This window comes from Oryctolagus cuniculus, chromosome 2 (assembly GCF_964237555.1).
Source record: "Oryctolagus cuniculus chromosome 2, mOryCun1.1, whole genome shotgun sequence".
NCBI lineage: Eukaryota > Metazoa > Chordata > Mammalia > Lagomorpha > Leporidae > Oryctolagus > Oryctolagus cuniculus.
Window position 1 is genome coordinate 193005979 of NC_091433.1, and position 19697 is coordinate 193025675.

The 19697-nt window shown below is 52.2% G+C and overlaps 1 protein-coding gene across 10 annotated transcripts in view; it reads left to right on the top strand.

The window, feature by feature from the left end:
* Nucleotides 1-19697, top strand: part of MBOAT2 (membrane bound O-acyltransferase domain containing 2) — a 122975-nt gene that overhangs the window by 19478 nt on the left and 83800 nt on the right. Inside the window, exon 1 of one of the 10 annotated variants that reach the window (XM_051833320.2) lies at nucleotides 2326-2870. The exons of 5 other annotated variants lie outside the window; for them this stretch is intronic. In XM_051833320.2, the coding sequence (XP_051689280.2) occupies nucleotides 2781-2870 (90 nt within the window). In that variant the 5' untranslated portion in view covers nucleotides 2326-2780. Of the gene's footprint in view, nucleotides 1-2325; nucleotides 2871-2914; nucleotides 4251-4898; nucleotides 10003-10045; nucleotides 12586-12994; nucleotides 13014-19697 lie in introns of those variants that run through there. 4 more of the 10 variants (XM_051833325.2, XM_051833327.2, XM_051833322.2 and 1 more) reach the window with 4 other exon arrangements.

Consider the following 19697-nt stretch of genomic DNA (forward strand, 5'->3'; position numbering starts at 1 on the left):
CCTTTCTCTCTGCAACTCTTTCAAAATAAATAATCTTAAAAAAAAAATACAGCTTTCATCTGTTCGTGGCTCTGTTTCTCTCTCATCCTCGGAGTGTTTGTCCTTGGAACACAGCTGCCTCGTGTGAGGAAGCCTGGGGCACAGAGAGGCCGTGTGCAGCCATCTGACCTGGGGGCCCGGCATCATTTCTGACGTGGGAGCCAGTGTGTGCTTTTGGCTAATTCCAGTCCCTTGCTGAGAGCAGATGGGGTACCAGTGAGCTGACCCTGCTGAACTTTGTCCAGTTGGCAGATTTTTATTTTTATTTATTTATTTTTTTGACAGAGTGGACAGTGAGACAGAAAGGTCTTCCTTTTCCGTTGGTTCACCCTCCAATGGCAGCGAAGCCAGGAGCCAGGTGCTTCTCCTGGTCTCCCATGCGGGTGCAGGGCCCAAGGACCTGGGCCATCCTCCACTGCCTTCCCAGGCCACAGCAGAGAGCTGGCCTGGAAGAGGGGCAACCAGGACAGAATCCGGTGCCCCGACCGGGACTAGAACCTGGTGTGCCGGCGCCACAGGCGGAGGATTAGCCTAGTGAGCCGCAGCGCCGGCCTCTCATTGGCTTTTGATGACCTTGACAGCCTGGAGGACCATTTTTTTTTTTTTTAAGAGTTGCACAAAGAGAGCAGAGGGAGAGGTAGAGAGAGAGGTCTTCCATCTGATGGTTCACTCCCCAATTGGCCGCAACAGCCGGAGCTGCACCTGTCCGAAGCCAGGAGCTTCCTCCAGGTCTCCCACGCGGGGGCAGGGGCCCAAGGACCTAGGCCATCTTCCATTGCTTTCCCAGGCCACAGCAGAGAGCTGGATAGGAAGAGGAGCAGCCGGGGCTAGAACCCGCTTCCATATGGGATGCTGGTGCTTCAGGCCAGGGCGTTAACCCGCTGCGCCACAGCGCCAGCCCGTCAGGGATTTTTGCGGAATGTTCTTCAAGTGGGGTTTGTCTGATGCTTTTCTCATGATTAGTCGGGCTGGGCTGTTTGCGAGGGAGACCGGAGATGATGCGTCACCTTCCTCCTGTGTCAGAGGCAAAGGCCTTGGCTGTGACTGAGCACTGCGGGGGAGACCTCTGGTCGGGGCTGAGGTGTCTCGGGGTCTCCACCGCAGCCTCCCTTCTCACCCCACACTCCACTCTGCACTAGCCGTCGGGCTAGCCCGTGCGTAGGGTAGCTGGCAGGTGTTGTGCGCAGAGGAGTTGGCTGGTGGCGAGAGCAGCTGGGGTGAGGCTGCTGCGGCCCTGGCAGGTGCCGGTCTCTCTGGGGCACGCTCTCGGAGCCGAGGGGACTTCGGGGGGCTGGAATACGCGGAGGGAAAGAGGGGTCCAGGGGACGCTGCTCCCGAGCAGCCGGGCAGACGCCGGGGCGGAACTGGGGCAGGAGGCTGTGGGGCTGTGGGGCTGCGGTGTTCCTGCCGCCACGCGAGTTCAGGTGGCGGTGGACTTCGAGGCAGAAACGCGCTCCGGATTCAGTCCTGTCTTTGAAGAGTTTGTACTTGAGACTTGTTGTGATGGGGTAGAGACGGCCGTTTGGTCGCGGTGGTGGGCGAGGTTAAGCTGCACGGACACTCGCCTTCCGCAGAGCACGTGGATAAAGTGCGGGTCTTGAGCCTCCCCGAGTCTGACTTCATCCCCGGCCAGCGCGGCTTAGAGTGGGCTTAGCTGCGTGAAAGCCGCCGGGGAGCCTGCAGCAGCCAGCGGACCAGTCCTGCCGCCTCCCTCCCAGAGGGACACAGGGCCAGCTGACTGGTCCCCGCCTGCAGGCCCGCCGCTCACCCTGCGCTCCGCCGGCTCCGAGCGGTCCGGTCCGGCTGCTGATGCGCTCGCGAGGCCGGCAGGGGACAGGCCGCCCGTGTACGTAAGGTTGCTCCACTACTGCTAGAAAATGCAGTTTTAAGTCAACACCGGGAAATTTTACGGTTTTCTCTCCCTCCCTCCGCACAGTGCCGGGTTTCCAGTTTCTTGTGCTGCTGCGTCCCCGTTTCCTGGGGAACGGCGTGAAAGTCAGATTCTGGGAGAGTGAACGCAGCCACGCTGTGCTGGGTGTGTGTGCGTGTGTGTGCTAAGGCCGATCAAGGCTCCCCGCAGGCCCCCTTCCCATCTCTCCCCGGGGAGGGGTGAGTCCCCCTGAAATCACTGCCTTGCATCTCTTCAGCGCGGTATACCCACGTCTTAAATAACCTCGGGGCAAGACCTGTGAGGTCCGCCATCTTGGTTGCCGGGCTGGGCTCCAGCTTGCCGCGCACGCGCACTTGCACACGCACGTGCGGGCAGGCGCAGGCGCAGGCGCAGGCGTGGATTGGCGTTGGCGCATGCGCAGAGCCCGAGTTCTCTGCTCTCCGCGTGTTCCGCCGCCTCGCGGGAGTGGAAGCCCGCGGCGTGGGGCTGCCTGTGCCTGGCTCATTTCACTCCCGCGATGTCCTCACGTGTGCCAGGGTTTCCTTGTTTAGAGGCTGGATGGCAGCCCATCGTGTGGCGTTGTTAACGTACACGGGACTAGTCACAGCGCGGTCAGGGTTGGTCTCCGTGTTCAGGAGGTTCTTCAGGCGGAGATCATGACGACACGGCCTGCCGTCGTAAACGGTGAACGCTGCGTCCAGGCCGTCTTGGCGCCAGGTGGTCGCGCACGTGGGTCCGAGAGCGCGGAGAGACTCGCGGCCGCGGGCGGGAAGTTTACACACAGGCCGGAGTCACTTCTGTTTCCTGGAAGAAATTGCGTGAATTCGGTGTGACATCCTCTTGGAAACGAATGGCTGGCTGCCCGCGCCTCGCCCGGGGATCGCCAGGTCGTGAGTCGCCGTGGGCGGCCGTGCAGTCCGTGGGTTCCAGGCTTCCTCGTGTGAGTGTGTGTGTGCCGGAGAAGGTCGCGGTGAAGGCGCGCGCGTGCCCCGCGTGGTGCGGACGGAGCCTGCGCGGGGCCGGTTGTGTGGGCCCTGGCCTCGGCCCTGCCGCGCAGACAGGCCTCCTTCCTCCGGCAGTGCGTTACGAGGCGAGGCGAGTTCGGAGCTGTCCGCCCGCCCGGTGCACGGCGTCCTCCCGCGGGGTTCGGAAGCCGGCGGGGCGGTTCCCGGGAGAGCCGGCGGGGCGCCTTTCCTGTCGTCTTCGCGGCTGCAGCTCCTGTGCTGGCCTGAGCGCGGCGGCGTCTCAGCCGGTCCTCACCGGCGGGTGGACAGACCCGGAGCTGGGAGCCCGGGGGTCGCCGAGGCTCTGGGGGGAGAGGCCCGGCCGAGCCTGCGTGGCTGAGGCGGGGCGGTCTCCCACGCGCTGCCAGCCTCAGCAGTGGCCTGGCGCTGGCCAGCGCAGTGAGGAGTGGTTTCCCAGAGCGGTGCAGACTCAGGCTGAAAGGGGGTGGCCGTGACCAAACTGCTGCGAGGTTGGCCGGAACCGCGAAGGCTCTATGAATGAACGTCCGGCTCTGGCTCGTGTTTACCCTCTAACGTCTTAGGGATGAGCTTTGCAAACGAAGGAGAGACGTTTTTTAGGAAGCCGGGTGCACTTTCTCTAAGCCTGGCCTGTAGTCTCCTCAGCGACCTTTGCTCTAAACCCGAGCTTCCCTGCGCTCTGCTGCGTTTGTGGAGGTAGAACACGCTGCGCTCCGCTGCGTTTGTGGAGGTAGAACACGCACCTGGGAACCGTAGGCTGTGCTTCAGTGTTGCCATGTGACGGAACCGTGTGGGGAATTTTCCCTGGGTTGTCTCATTAATCCTTACCTTACCCTCCCTTCAAGGCAGGGTAGGGAACCTTGCCTCTGCCAGGGGCCATTTGGATATGTATACCGTTGTTCAGGCCGTGTAAAATTATGAACTTAAAAATTAGCTTGCTGTAGATTGATGGAATTTTTGTCCTGGTCGTGGTTGCCTTGGCAAGGCTGGACCGAATGATTTCACAGGCTTTATACGGTCCATGAGCCAAGTGCTTCCCCACCACTGCTTTAAGGAAGCTAAACTCTGAACTCGCATTTTGTGGAAGTGATAACAAGATTGGAGAGGTTGAAGAGTGCCCCCAAGGTCACTTAGGTCAACCATGGACTCAGATTTGAACATAAGTCCATCTGACTTCTTTAACCATTGCTGTGTGTGCTCTCTCCGGTGTTTGCTTTCTTTTTATTGGGCATGAGAGACTAAGGGTTTAGTTTTCTTTTGTTTGGATCCTTAGGAAGTTTACCAGTCACACAGAGCCGGAGCTGGCCAGGAGGTGAGGTATTAGCAGTCTCCTGGAGGTGAGTCGCACAGACCCACTTCACACAGATGCCCCTGCAGTACTGTCCGTGCTCTGTCCCTCCCCGCTGCTCCTGTCCGCGCTCTGCTTCTCTTGGCGGGGTGGCCCCTTCTCCCTGTCTGCCGCAGGGGAGGCTCCAGATGCAGCCAGCTCCTCCGTGCTCCCGGGAAGAGAGCTGTGTTCGGCAGCTTCGGCTGAAACGCCCCAGGGAGGGCCAGGGACTGGGACAGCGCCTCGTGCGCTGCCTGGGGCGGGGGTGCTTGTCCTCTTCCGGATGACAGGTGCTGTTTGGTGGCTGGAAGGTGTAGATAGCATTTAAAGGTGATGCACACTGTATTCTAACAGCTTTACAAGTTATGATTTATGTGCTGTGCAGCTCATTGGACGGTGCAGCCATCGTCCTGCCTCATGGAGCATTTTCATCACAAAAGGAAATCGCTCACTCATTTTTCCCAGCTCCCTCAGCCCTAAGCGACCACTGATACTTTCCATCTGCACAGATGTGCCTTTCTGGACATCTCATGGAAGTGGAATCATACAGTACGTGGGCTTCTTTCACTTAGCATATATGCCTTTTAAAATTTTTTTAAAGATTTATTTATTTATTTGAAAGAGCTACACAGAGAGAGAGGAGAGGCAGAGAGTGAGAGAGTGAGAGAGAGAGAGAGAGGTCTCCCATCCGATGGTTCACTCCCCAGGTGGCTGCGATAGCTGGAACTGCACCGATTCGAAGCCAGGAGCCAGGAGCTTCTTCCGGGTCTCCCACGTGGGTGCAGGGGCCCAAGGACTTGGGCCATCTTCTACTGTTTTCCCAGGCCACAGCAGAGAGCTGGATCGGAAGTGGAGCTGCCGGGTCTTGAACTGGTGCCCATATGGGATGCCAGCGCTTCAGGCCAAGGCGTTAACCTGCTGCACCACAGCGCTGGTCCCATGTCTTTAAAAATTTTAAAATTTGTTTTCATCTTGTTTGAAGACAGAGAGCCAGATAAACATTTCCCATCTACTGTATGTTTCTCAAATACCTGCAAACAACCAGAGCTGAACCAGGCCCAAACCCAAAAGCCTTGAACCCTGTCTTGATCTCCCCTGTGAGAGGCAGGGACCCACCTACTTGGGTTATCATCTTCTGCCTGCCGTGGCACTCATTTGCAGAACTGGGAGTGGACCCAGGACTTGAACCCAGGCCCTTGGATACGGAGTGCGGGCATCCTAAGCGGCAGCTTAACTGTTGTGGCAAAGCCCACCCGGGTTTCTTTGGTTATGGCTGTCTTGGTGCGTGTGAACTGGAATGTTGTCTTGTTGTTTCAATAAAAGTTCCCTTTCTTGTCGTCTTGTATTGTCCTGGAGCTCTGCCTGTGGGGTCTGCACACGTCAGCACAGCTGGCCGGGGAGCAGAGCATATGTTTGTTTTTCTACATAGAGTTTGTAAGTCTCAGAGGTTGTAAGTGCTGGAGTTGATTGGTCAGGGCTGGAGCAAGGATTTGTGTCTCTGGTTGCTGGGTGATATCAGCCCTTTGTGATATGACAGGTGACATTCACATGAGACTCATTCTCACGAGTGTCCATGGTGTTGGGTGTATTTCCCAGCAAAGGGGTCTTAGACATATGAGGGTGAGGGCACTGTTTTGAGGGTCATCTTTATTAATTTGTTCACAGACTTGACTCTCTCCTTTCCTTAGTACGACTGACCTGCACCACCCTCAGAACCCGGCCATTTCTTGGTTCGTAATTGTTGTCTGTGACCCCCTGATTATCACGATGATCTATATGAACTGCGCAAGGCTGGGCAGCACTCACTCACCTTGGAGTGGTGTAAATATTTGGTCAGCTGGCAGTCTCTGGCTGGGGCGGTCCAGATGGTCTTCCATCTGCAGCCCTCTCGCTAGCCCTGGGGCAGACAGCACTGTTGGGAGCTGGTTGTAGATTGGCGTGCATACCTCTGAGTTGAGCTTTGCTTCCCCAGCACACCTTAAGTGAGATCACTTCTTAGGTGAGAATCTTGCTGATCTCTTGCCATCGGTGTAGCACGTGTAGCACATGACATTGTAGGAGGGTCTTTCAAAAAAGTTCATGGAAAATGTGTATTGGGAATAAAATATGTGTGGATTTCAAAATATTTGCTCCAAAATAAACTCATCTTTTCATTCCATCTCCCATGAACTTCTTGAGGTGCTCAGGCATAGTGCAGAGGTCTACTTGTGGTTGGGAATTGCTGTCCAGATGGTGCTTGGTGTCACGATGGCTTTGAGCAACAGCAGGGAGAGGACGTGTGCCAGTGACCGTGTGCCTTACGTTTCCAGTGACACGGCAACCTACATAAGATCACACAGAATGGAGCTTGCACGTGTTTAACCGCACGCTTATAAAGGTGAGGGCGTGCCAGGAAGAGGCGTGGGGTGCAATGAACTACACCAGTAACAGCCCCTGTTCTGCTGAAATGACATTCCAGGGAGCCTGATGACTCACTGTGAGGTCATTGACATGTGTGACAGCAAGAGGCAGAATAGTTGGAGCTTTCTGGTAGCAGTGTCTGAAAACTTTGAAACTCCAGAAAATAGAAATTAAACATGTTTACCTGGCTCTTGGCCAAAGGCAGGGCATCTCAGATCCCAAGCCAATCATTAGAAGTTAATACTTTTATATCGACTTGGTCCTTTTTGAGACGTATGCTGTGTTAGTGGGAGGCAGTGCAATTTCACAGTCAAAGCAACATGTCTGTGAGTTGTTGTATTGAAAAATCTGATGAGCAGGAGGCAGCTGAGTTCTTCTGTCCCGGTTGCCCCTCTTCCAGGCCAGCTCTCTGCTGTGGCCCGGGAGTGCAGTGGAGGATGGCCCAAGTGCTTGGGCCCTGCACCCCAGGGGAGACCAGGAGAAGCATCTGGCTCCTGGCTTCGGATCAGCGCGGTGCGCCGGCCGCAGTGGCCATTGGAGGGTGAACCAACGGCAAAGGAAGGCCTTTCTCTCTGTCTCTCTCTCTCACTGTCCACTCTGCCTGTCAAAAAAAAAAAAAAAAAAAAAAAAAAAAAAAAAAAAGAAAAAGGAAAAAAAGAAAAGAAATTGATAGGACAGTTGAAATTGGCCGCTGTCAGCAGAGAGGAGTGCCTGGGCCCCTGAGACGAGCACTGCCCAGGGGATCAGGAAAGGGTCACTTTATTTTTGGGCTCTTCCTGAGAGTCCCAGCAGGAATTCAGAGAGAATTTCCCAGCAAGGATAAACAGGTAAGGAGACCTACAGGATCATGGTAGGTGGCGGTTAAGTGCTGCACGTTGGTGACACGGGGTCTGTGATAAGCAGCTGGGGGTGTGCTTTTGAGTTGCGGCCTGAGTGGTGGAGCACCTGTGTGCGGAGGGGAAGTTGGTGGTTGAGGTGGTCAGTGAGCTGCGCTTACTGAAAGTGTGGACTTTGACGTTTTGGCCTAGGAGTCCACCCATGTCACAGTGAAGACAGTGGACGTGTCCGTGGCTCCCCAAAGCCTCACCCTGCCCTGCACAGCGCTCCCCTCCTGCCCCCAGGCCCCAGGCAGCCACTGATAAAGTTTGGGTCACTAAAGACTGGTTTGCACTTTCTAGAAATTTTTATAGCTAGAGTCACACAGGTTGCACTATTCTGTTTCCTGGCTTCTTAGTTATTTTGAGATTCCCCTGTGCTGTGGTGTGTCCTGGTTCGTACGTTTGTATTGCTAAGGAACACCTGCTTTGTAGCTGCTGAGATCTTCGTATGCGGTCATGGATTTAGACTCCTTCCCTCTCCCCTCAGCAGGACCTGTGATTTGCTAGGACCGTTTGCAGTGGTCTAAGGGACAAACGCTGGAAGACACACGGACTCACCTGCCTCACTTAGTGAAGGGGTTCCGTGTTCACCCCTCCTTCTGCCCAGGGCTGACTGAGCGTCTCGTAGCCACTGGCGAGGGCAGTGTGATGGTGTTGTGGGCAGGCGGGGGCCCAGCTCCTCTGTGTTCTGTGGTTTTTTGGGATGTATGTTGAGCTGTATTTGTTAATTTTCAGTCTGTGTTGTGCCTGTTTCACTGGATGCCTGTATTGGCGCTGTAACGTTTAGCAGCTGTGTATCCAATTAATCTAGTACCTCTTAATTCCACAGGGGAGTGTAAATAACTACCTTCTGGTTCATGGGAGTATAATGCAGTTGGTTAAGACTGAGATCCAATTGATACAGCTCTCGTTACCTGGTGGGTAGAAGATACCTCCTCCAATCTCTGCGAGGTCTTGATTAAATCACCTCTGCTTCTGTTCTGAGTGCTAGAAGAGCTTCCTGCTTTCGGTTTCTGTGACGATCTGAGAATACACTCGGGATTTGTCAGTTAATCAGCCTCTGGGATTCTGGCTGTTTTTAATGACATTGCTTTGGCAGGAGGACTTAGGGCTGTAGCCCTGCAGTTTTCTGTGCCGCTGTCTGGGAGGCGAGAATGTTGTGGGTAAGGTGCAGGCCTGGCCTGGTAGAGCAGGGTTCTTCCCTGGCTACACCCAGTGTGTTTGGTGTGAGATCAGGATAGGCAGTGGCCGTATAATTGAGAAGGTAGGAGAGAGCCCCCAGAGAGCCTGCCAGGTGCAGACAGCATCGGCCCCTGGGTTTTCTCTGTGCTGGTCTCTGCCCAAGTCCTGAGCCAGCAGCCGAGTGCATCTCTGTGGGGTCGCAGGGTCCTGGGCGCCCGCCTGTCCCAAGACGTAGGAGTCACTGTTACTGTTATCTGTGCTTCTGCGGTCTTGTGAGCTCAGGAGCAGGTGAGTCCACGCTGCTCATCCATCAAGTATATACAGTAAGTGCTGCCCGCCTAGCGGATAGAATACATTGCTATGCTTCTTATATTTATTTAAAATTACAATTATTTTAAAAGCTTTAAGCCATTAGGGAAGAGGGAAGATAGATATTAACTGCTATATTCTTTAAAATTAAAAAGATTGTTTTTCAAGACCAGAGAAACAGATGGGAGAGAGGAAGAGAGGGTGAGGGAGAAGGAGTGGAAAAGGAGAGATACAGAGGCTGAGGGACAGACAGGGAGAGTTCCTGTCTGTTGATTCATTCTCCAGATACCCAAAGTGACCAGGACTGGGCCTGGGGAACACAGTCCAGATCCTCCACGTGGTGGTAGGGACCCTGCATCCCAGGAGCAGGAAGCTGGAGCGAGGCCCCGGAAACCGGAATTGAAGCAGGCACTGCGGTGTTGGTTTTTAAGTCTTTGGGTTTTGCGTTCTTGTTTATTCCCCTGCGGCTGCTCCCTAGGTGCCTTTCTGTTCAGTTGCGCAGTCTGCAGGTGAAATCCACAGTGCTCATTGTTCGTTGCGTCCGTCTTTGACAGAGACTCTAGCGCCAGCTTCGTTTCTCCCTGACGAGTCGCAGCACAGGCGTGTTCCCTGAATGAGCTGTAGACCGTGATTGGTTGAGTTCTGTCACTGGTCACCCCACTGGGACTTGGAGAGGGTCTCGTTTCTCTTGAAGCAGATGGCAGCCTCGTTGCTGGACAGAGTCAGGGTTTCGCTACAAGGATGTCGTCTGCTGCCCCGGGCCATCTGGAAGCTCACTGCATCCTAGTGCTGGCAGGGCCGCCTCGGCCTTGGCGGGGGCTGTAGAGCCTTCTGCCGGCTTTACCGCTTCCTGTCTCTTCCCACTTCCCGTGGGTGCTGCAGCACATACACAGCGTGAGAGCATGCGGCTCCCGCACGTCCACGCTGCCCCTTCAGCCCAGCCAGTCTGCACGTCTGCTCCAATGCCAGGGTGCCTGTTCCCTTGATGCTACGGTGAGCTCTGACGGGCTGCAGCTGTACCAGTGTGGTGGGGGAAAATGTTATTTTATGCTGATTTTAGTTTCCATTTCTCACTATATTGAGTTTGAGCATCTTTAAGTAAGGGTGAATCAGTTGTAATTCTTTTTCTGAAAACTGGCCATGCCTGTCTGCACTCTGCTTATTTTGCTGTCCTGTTATAGTTTTTTGGTCTGTAGGCGCTCTGTGTGTGTGTGTGCACACATGCATACACGTACATGGAGCAGTTAATTTTTATTTCATGTGTCTCCTGATCATGTGAAGATTGTAGGTTGGTATGTTAAGTTGATGAATGTGATATTTTTGCGTCTGAGTCTACAGTGAATCCTTCCCTCCTCTTGTCTGTTTCTATAGTCATATATTTTGGTAAGTGACGTTGGCTCTGATGCTTACTTGCTATATAAAAAACCATCAAGTTTTGTTTTTATGGTTTTTGGTAGATTATTTCAATTAATAATTGGGAAAACTGGGAGAATTTTGGAAGCTACTTCAGTACTGAATTTTGCATTGTTGAATTCAAGTGCAGTGTTTAAAATCTACACTCATCAGTTAGGGGTCATGATTATGACTGTTAGTTGCAGGTACTGTTACATGGATTTTTAAAAAGACTTATTTATTTTTTGAAAGGGAGAGTTGGGAGGGAGGGAAGGAAGGAGAAAGACAGAGAGAGATCTTCCATCCACTGGTTCACTTCCCAAATGGCTGAACCACCAGGGCTAAGTCAGGCTGAAGCCAGGAGCCAGGAGCTTCAGCTAGGTGTCCCACATGGGTGGCAGGGGCTCAAGTACTTGGGCCACCTTCTGCTGCTTTTCCCAGGCCAGCAATAGCCAAGACATGAACCTGTGCCCATATGTGATGCTGGCATTGCAAGCAGTAGATTTTTCTGCTGTGCCACAATACCGGCCCCCTCCCTAATACTTTTTAATGGATTTCAGCATCTCTGGAGAGATATTTTGTTTTCTTTTTTTTTAATTAATTAATTTTTATTTATTTATTTGACAGACAGTTATAGACAGTTACAGACAGGTAGTTATAGAGAGAGACAGAGAGAAAGGTCTTCCTTCCACTGGTTCACTCCCCAATGGCCGCTACAGCCAGCGCTGCGCTGATCTGAAGCCAGGGGCCAGATGCTTCTTCTCCTGGTCTCCCTTGCGGGTGCAGGGCCCAAGCACTTGGGCCATCCTCCACTGCACTCCCGGGCCACAGCAGAGAGCTGGACTGGAAGAGGAGAAACCGGGACAGAATCCGGTGCCCATATGGGATGCCAGCACCGCAGGTGGAGGATGAACCAAGTGAGCCACGGTGCCGGCCAAGATATTTTGTTTTCTAAAATATATTAATATTTTAGGACTCAGAAATTGTTCTGTCAAAAGTGGAGGGGAACCTGTTTTCCTTACTTGACGGGTTTGGGCCGAGTTGACAAGGAGCTCAGAAAGTGCCCTGCAGGAGGGCGTGGGAGAAGCTGGAGCAGCGCTGAGGTGCGAGGGCTGTGCGCCCTGCAGACCTTTGAGGTGTTGTCCTCTGGAGGTGATCAGGCTTCCAGAAGTCACAGGTAGGGACGGTTGGCTTAAAACATGGAGCGCTTCTCGGGTAGCGGATTATTGACTGTGCGTGAGAAATCCCATGGCTCTACTTGGAAGCCCACGCCTGGTGTTGTCAGACCTGAAAAGCTTAGCAAGTGTTAGGTGTGCATGGCGAACACTGTTCTCACCGACTTAAGGACTGGTTACTTTGCTCGCCTGTGGGCCTCAGCATTTCTGCATGACTTTTGCAGTTGCTGCACATGAGCGTGGCTGGCTAATGAGGATCATTTTCCAGACTTAGCTGCACATCAGTTTTGGCTTGGGAAGTCAAACAAGCAAAAATTCAAGGTCTCAGTTCAGACTTGGGGAATAAAACACTAAGGGGTGGGGTCGGAGAGTCTAATCCGAGCTGTGTGTGCATGTGATTGCTATGTAGCTGTCCCTCGCAGACGCAGCCTGCAGCGCCCGCCTGTGGAGCTGAGGGTGGGGCCCTGCGTAGTGTCTGTCTCTTCCTCCCTCCCTTCCCATAGGGGCAAGGTCTCAAAGTCTGCTCTTGACTGTGAGGGGGAACTTACCGAGATGCACTTGTCCTTAGATGTAACTTGTCACTTGTCACGTTACAACACACTGTGTACTCCCTCAGTGGAGAAGTGGATGTAGTTACAGTCGATTTTTTGGGCTGCCTTTGTAGATTTGGAGTGGTCTTGAAATTTAAGGGTTGTCTTGTTCTGTTTTTTTTTTTTTTTTTTTTTTTTTTTTTTTTTTTTTTTTTACTGTAAGTTTATTATATAAATTATTGGCTTATTGTAGATGCTTAATTCTGATGTAGACGTAATTAACAAATTTTTGCTTGGCATGTGTGGCAGTTTAATGTATAGCTTTTTCATAAAAGGAAAGAAGAAAATTTAAAATTTTCAGAATAAAGTAGGTCGGATGTGTAAGTACTGTCTAAAAGGAGTGTAATGGGAGTCACATGCTGAATGCATGTAGAATTTCAAAGACGCGAAGAGTAACGAGACTAGGAGAGCTGGGTCAGGTGAGGAATGTTTATGATGTATTTTATTTAACCAATATATTTAAAATGTTTATGTGATCAATATGAAAATTATTAATAAGATGTTTTATATATTTTTAATTTTCCTCTATATCTTTGACGCCTGGTATGTATTTAGCATTTAAAACACAGCACAGTTGGTGTAGCCACATCTGAGGGGGGTCTTCATAAAGTTCATGGGGATACTTAAAACGTAAATGTAAGAGACTAAAGTTCAGGCAAATTGTGGGAGAAAAAAGTTGATGGAAAATGTGAATTGTGAAAACTGTGTGGATTTCAAAAAATTATCATTATTTTTTTTTGACAGGCAGAGTTAGACAGTGAGAGAGAGAGAAAAAGGTCTTCCGTTGGTTCACCCCCCAAATGGCTGCTACGGCTGGTGTGCTGCGCGATCTGAAGCCAGGGGCCAGGTACTTCCTCCTGGTCTCCCATGCGGGTGCAGGGCCCAAGCCCTTGGGCCATCCTCCACTGCCTTCCCGGGCCACAGCAGAGAGCTGGCCTGGAAGAGGAGCAACCGGAACAGAACCAGCGCCCCAACTGGGACTAGAACCCGGGGTGCCGGCACTGCAGGCGGAGGATTAGCCTAGTGAGCCATGGCGCCAGCCAAAACATTATTTTTTTTAAAAAAGATTTTATTTATTTGAAAGGCAGAGAGGGAGAGAGAATATCTTGCATCCTTTGGTTCACTCCCCAGTGGCCTCAGCGGCCAGGGCTAGGCAAGACCAAAGCATCATCTGGATTTCCCATGTGAGTGCAGGGGCCCAAGCACTTGGGCTATCTTCTGCTACTTTCCCAGGCACATTAGCAGGAAGCTGGATAGGAAGTGGAGCAGCCAGGACTCAAACTGGCACCTATATGAGAAGCCGGTGTTGCAGGCGGCCGCTTAACCCACTACACTGCAACATTGGCCCCCAAAACTTCTTTTTAAGGATTTATTTATTTGAAAAGCAGAGTTGCAGAGAGTAGGGAGAGACGATGGGGGTGGGGGGGATTTCCCATCCACAGGCTCAATCCCCTCATGGCCAGACCAAAGCCAGAAGCCTGGAATTCCATCTGGGTCTGCCACATGGATGGCAGGGGCCCAAGCACTTGGGCCATCTTGCTCTGCTCTACCAGGTGCGTTAGTAGGCAGCTGGACCAGAAGTGGAGCAGCTGGGACTGGAACCAGTGCTCATTATGGGATGCTGGTGACGCAGATGGCCACTTAAACTGCTGCACTGCATCATTGACTCCAAAGATTTCTGAAACATTTTGTAGCAAAATAAGTTCACCTTTTCATTCCATTTTCCAAGAAGTTTTTGAAGTTGTCTCATAAGAGTGCTCATAGGCACAAGTGGCTGGTGGCCATCACCCTGAAAGGTTCAGATCTGTGCGGTGGTGCGGTGTGCTGTGTGATGCCCATTTAAACACCACCGGGACTCCCTCTCCACGTCCCGTGAGAGGGAGGGATGTGATGCTTCCAAGAGAACAGGCCAGTCTGGTGTGGAAATGGTGTGGATTTGTAAGTAACGTTTTTACATTTTCTTGGCCACATTTTTTTTTTTTTTTTTGACAGGCAGAGTGGACAGTGAGAGAGAGAAAGACAGAGAGAAAGGTCTTCCTTTGCCGTTGGTTCACCCTCCAATGGCCGCCGCAGCCAGTGCGCTGCGACTGGTGCACCGCGCTGATCTGATGGCAGGAGCCAGGTGCTTATCCTGGTCTCCCATGGGGTGCAGGGCCCAAGCACTTGGGCCATCCTCCACTGCACTCCCTGGCCACAGCAGAGAGCTGGCCTGGAAGAGGGGCAACCGGGACAGAATCCGGCGCCCCGACCAGGACTAGAACCCGGTGTGCCGGCGCCGCAAGGCGGAGGATTAGTGAGCCGCGGTGCCTGCCAGCCACATTTTAATTAAAGTCCAGGCACCCTTAGTGAAAATGAGAAATGGTAAAGATCAGGTTCAACTTGGGTCCTGCGGGAAGTGCAGGAGAAAGAGCCTGGAGGCTGAGCCATCTTCCACTGCTTTCCCAGGCCACAGCAGAGAGCTGGATCAGAGGTGGAACAGCCAGGACACGAACCGGCACCCATATGGGATGCCAACACCAGGCAGTGGCTTAACCTGCTGTGCCACAGCGTCGGCCCCCCCCCCTGTCACTTTAAACCGAGACAACATGCATCTCATGTGCAGTGAGGATAACCTAGGTTTAAATGTAATAGACTTCAGCACTCAGAATTGGAAAATGTTAGCACTGAGATATTTTGTTTAAGTAGAAAATAGATAAGGTCTATAAGGTTTTGTTGTCATAAGTAGAAAATTCATAGTCTGACTTTTTTGAGTCCATGATATAAGCACACTTGAACTATTTTGTTAAAAAAATCACAAAAAAATATCTAGGTGCTGGTGCTGTAGTGTAGAAGGTTGAGCCTCTGCCTGTGGTGTTGGCATCCCATATGGGCGCCAGTTCAAGTCCTGGCTGCTCCACTTCCAATCCAGTTCCTTGGTAGCATGCCTGGGAGAGCGGTGGAAGATGGCTCAAGTACTTGGTCCCCCTGCACCCACGTGGGATACCTGGAGGAGGCTCCTGGCTTCAGCTTGGTCCATCGCTGGCCATTTTGATAATTTGGGGAGTGAACTAGCTAATGACACATTCTCTCTCTCTCTCTCTCTCTCTGTGTGTGTGTGTGTGTGTGTGTGTGTCTCTCTCCTCCTTCTCTCTGTATTTCTGGCTTTCAAATAAATAAATCTTAAAAAAAAAAAACTAGCCCAAGAACAGCCCAGTCACTGTTCATATTATATAGTTGCATGTGTATGCATAAAGCAAAAGCTGAGGCTACACACAGACCTTAAAATAAATTGCCATTGGCAAAGACACCATGAACAAAAGTTGAAAGGCAGACAAGCCATGCACTGAGAAAAGCTACTCGCAGAAGGTCAGTCTCAAGTATAGAAAGAATTCTCTTAAAAAATCACCAAGAAAAAGACAACCCAGTAGAAAAATGGACAAAGAATGGAAGGAAACTGAATGTCTAATAAACATGAAAAACGCTCAGCCTGGCTTAGTAGTCAGGGGAATGCAAATGAAATAACATTTTATATTCATTAACTTGGCGAAAATGTGAAGTCTGACAGCACCAACTGTTGTCAAGAATGCAGAGTAGGGGACTCACCCCCCTCTTGGGTGTGAAGAAACGCAGATGTGCAGCAGGGCTCTTCAGGGTTGTCTGTTCAAGGGGAACCTGCCCCGCCCAGAGCCGTATCTGGATGTGGAACAGTGGGGTCTGGACAGCGGTCAGCGAGTGAGATGGGGTGCAAGTCAGCAGTAGCGTTAAGTGGAACACCGCAGGCGTGTGTGAAGAGTTGGCATTCAGAGCGATGCGGTGTAAGACCACACAGCGGTGATCAGTGTGGAAACGTGCAGCCTGCTCTCTCCTGGTGGGAGGAGTGGGGGCAGTGGACTGGAAGGGAGGACGTGCACAGCAGGCTCCCTGTGTGTGCAGCACAGGAAACACCGCAGAGTCTCCGGTCCTCTGTCTTGGTCCATCCCCGCCCTCGTGGAGGTGCCCGCGCTGGTGGGTAGGTGTGTCCAGGTCTCTGTGTGGCAGCAGCCCACATCTACAGTGATCTGCCTGGTCACGCAGGATGGTTATGAGGATTTCGTGGGCCACCCTCGTCAATAAAGCACAGTGCCCTGCCCTGTGCTTGGCCCCCCTCTGAGGCTCCCTGAACACCTGCGGTTAGCAGAGGATGGGATGGACAGTGTCTGGAGACTGTGTGGCTGTCTAGCTAATCCTGAGTGACAGCTGGCTCCTACTGAGTGGGGTGTGCATACACAGTGTCTCTTTCTGTCTGTAAGGTGCACTTCTCTGTAAGATTTATTTATTTATTTGAAAGGCAGAGTTAACAGAGGCAGAGACTGAGAAAGAGGTCCTCCATCTGCTGGTTCACTCCCCCATGGCTGCAACAGCCGGAGCTGGGCTGATCCAAATCCAGGAGCCAGGAGCTTCTTCCAGGTCTCCCACGTGGGTACAGGAGCCCAAGGGCTTGGACCATAGGAATTTTAATTTTTTTATTTAGATTTATTTTATTTATTTGAAAGGCAGAGTTATAGAGAGGCAGAGACTGAGAGAGAGGTCCTCCATCTGCTGGTTCACTCCCCAGATGGCCACAACTGCCAGAGCTGCACCAATCTGAAGCTAGGAACCTCTTCTGGGTCTCCCACATGGGTGCATCCTTGGGCCATCTTCCACTGCTTTCCCAGGCCATAGCAGAGAGCTGGATAGGAAGAGGAGCAGCCGGGACTAGAACCAGCGCCCATATGGGATGCTGGCGCCTCCGTCCAGGGCTTTAACCGCTGTACCACAGGGCCGGCCCCGCAGTTTTAAATTTGTATGTAGTGAGTGATTGATAGATAAAATTTATATCCTTGAGCCATTGGTGCTTATCTTAGACTATGTGGTCTGCTGCATTCTTGCCTGGAGCGCGTTGTATCAGCTGAAGGTGCGCGTGTGGTGGGCAGCCCATGAGATGCAGGAGGTTCCTGGCGCTGCTGCTCTTCCCATCCCCACCTGACCATGCATTTGCTCCTTCTCATTTCTGGAACGTCACAGGCAGAAGGACAGCTCCAAGGAGTTTCATCCTGGCCTGGAGGTGACACACATAACCTCAGCTGACATCTACGAGGTACCTGGAGGCAGGGAGGCCGGTCAGCACCAGGGACCACCGCAGTTGTGTGTGGACTGTTACTCTACCTGGCGTCTGTTTTTAAATGGAGGAGACAGTGTCGTATAGTGGTTAGGGTCTGAGGCTCTGGATCCCGACTGCTGGACTGGAGATGAGTTGTGTCTCTAAGCCCTGTCTGTCTGGGTTTCTTCGTCTTTGAAATGGATTTGATGGTGGAGCTGAGTGAGTAGGGTGGCTGTGCAGGTTAACTTGGTTGTCACTGTGCAGTGCTTCTGTCTGGGTCCTCGCAGGAGCAGATATCGGGGCCGTTCAGTGAGCAACAGATGTGCTGGGCGCACGTGCCAGGGAGCTGGAGGGAGTGGGGGCGCTGGGGACCTCTGACCTCCAGGCTGGCCGGGCCCCTCTGGGGAGGCAGAGGCCCCGCCTGGGTAGATCTGTCAAAGGAGGACTCTCGTGGGTCCAGGACAGGCCTGCCCTGGTTCCCTCTTTCTGTGTGCACAGCCCTCTTGTGCCCAGGGACGCTTTGCTGGGGCCACGCTGTCCGTGTGGAGTTCCTTGGAAAAGATGACATTTTGATGGCGGTTCTTAGTGACGCCTGACGAGCAGTGCAGGCTGCCAGCTGCTCAGAGCGGGGCAGCGCTGGGAGGGAGAGCCACGTCTCGCTCAGTTTCATTCGTCCTTCACCGCGGTCGGTTGGGAGGGATTTTTATGGGACATGACACTGTGCAGTGTTGGTGCCTTGTGCCCGGTTTTCCCATGGATGGCTCGTGTTTCCCCGTGTCCCTGTGAGAGTTCTGTGTGCACACGAGTGGCTCTTGGTCAAGTCTTACCTCCCCCACTTCTCATGATTCTGACTTTTTTCATCTTGCCATGAGTAGCTTTGCAGTCTTTACATGGTAAACATCTGGCAATCTTTATGTCTGTGTTTTTCTCTTTGAAAAGGCTTTTAAGTTACTTAAATGCTTTTATAAGTTTATTTTGTGACGTTAGTAATTTCTTTGTTCTTAAACATAAGTTAGTTTTGGTGCTATGACTTCAAAGTGATGTAGGTTACTTCGCGACCAGCAGGCTTCCAGACCTTGCTGCTCCACAGTAACTGAGCCCAGTCACCTGGTGTTGCAAAGAAGACTTCTTGCTCTTGCCCCTTCTCTCCTGTCTCCTGCTCTCTCTCAGTTCCTCTCTCTAGCCTCCTCCTCTGGTCTCTTGGCTCTGCTCTCCTCTTCTCTGTTCTCTCTTCTCTCCTTGCTAGCTCCTCTCCTCTGTTTCTCTCTCTTATATTCTCTTTCCCCTTCTTTCCTTCGCCGCCCCTTCACTCCGGTCTGTAGGTTGTTCCCCAATAAACCCTTTCCCTTGCTCCGGTGTCCGGTGTGCTTTGCGACTGCTAACATTGAGATATAACATTGGTGCCGTGACTCAGATAGCCTCATATTGGTAATCCAGCGTCCCCCAGTGCTCTGGGGTCCTGGATTTTTGCCGGTCGTGAAGCACATCTCCGGAACTCTTTCCAAGCCACCGAACGCTCCGCAACCTCCATCCACACATCGGCTTTCCAAATTTTGAGCTGTCCTCCTATAGGTTCTGATGAAATTTTTCCAGCCACATGTATTGTATTCAGTACTTTGGGATGACTCTGTAACCAGATGAAGCCAATAATATATTAGAGGTACCAACTGTGAGAAAGTTCTTTTTGCCTCTCAATCAGAAAACTGCCCACCCAAGATCATTAGCATCGGTCAATGCTGTGGAGTGAAGACGGCACAAGGTGCTCAGCCCCAGTTGCTGTCCCGCAGGACGGGACAACTGTAATGCTGATTCCTGACGGAAATTACCAGACAGTGTACTGGAGGAGGTGTAGGAGCTCTTTGTGTGGAAAGGCGCCAAGAGATGTCCCCTGGGTTTATAGGAAGGAGGGTAACAGTTTCGTCTGATGGATATGAAATGAAGGCAACAGTGACCACCTCTCAAGACTTTCATAGATTATCCAGCTCTCTGCTGTGACCCGGGAGGGCAGTGGAGGATGGCCCAAGTGTTTGGGCCCCTGCACCTGCGTGGGAGACCAGGAAGAAGCAGCACCTGGCTCTTGGCTTCGGATCGCACAGCACCGGCCATAGTGGCCATTTGAGGAGTGAACCAACGGAAGCAAGACCTTTCTCTCTGTCTCTCTCTCTCACTGTCCAACTCTATCAATAATAATAATTAAAAAAGAATAGTTACATAAAAAAAAAAAGAAGACTTTTCACCACCTCAAGTAAAACACGTCTTAGAGAGCACTGTCTCTGTTCATGTAAAGCTGTGCTTCTCCACAGAAAATCTTCTCGTAGAAAGCAGAGGATGTTGTAAGTCTTAAATTAGCTAAGATTTTCCCCCCTCCTCCTTCCTCTGCGGCAGGCTGCCCTCCCGTCCACTCTCAAGTTGCTGGAGGCAGCTTCTCTGAAG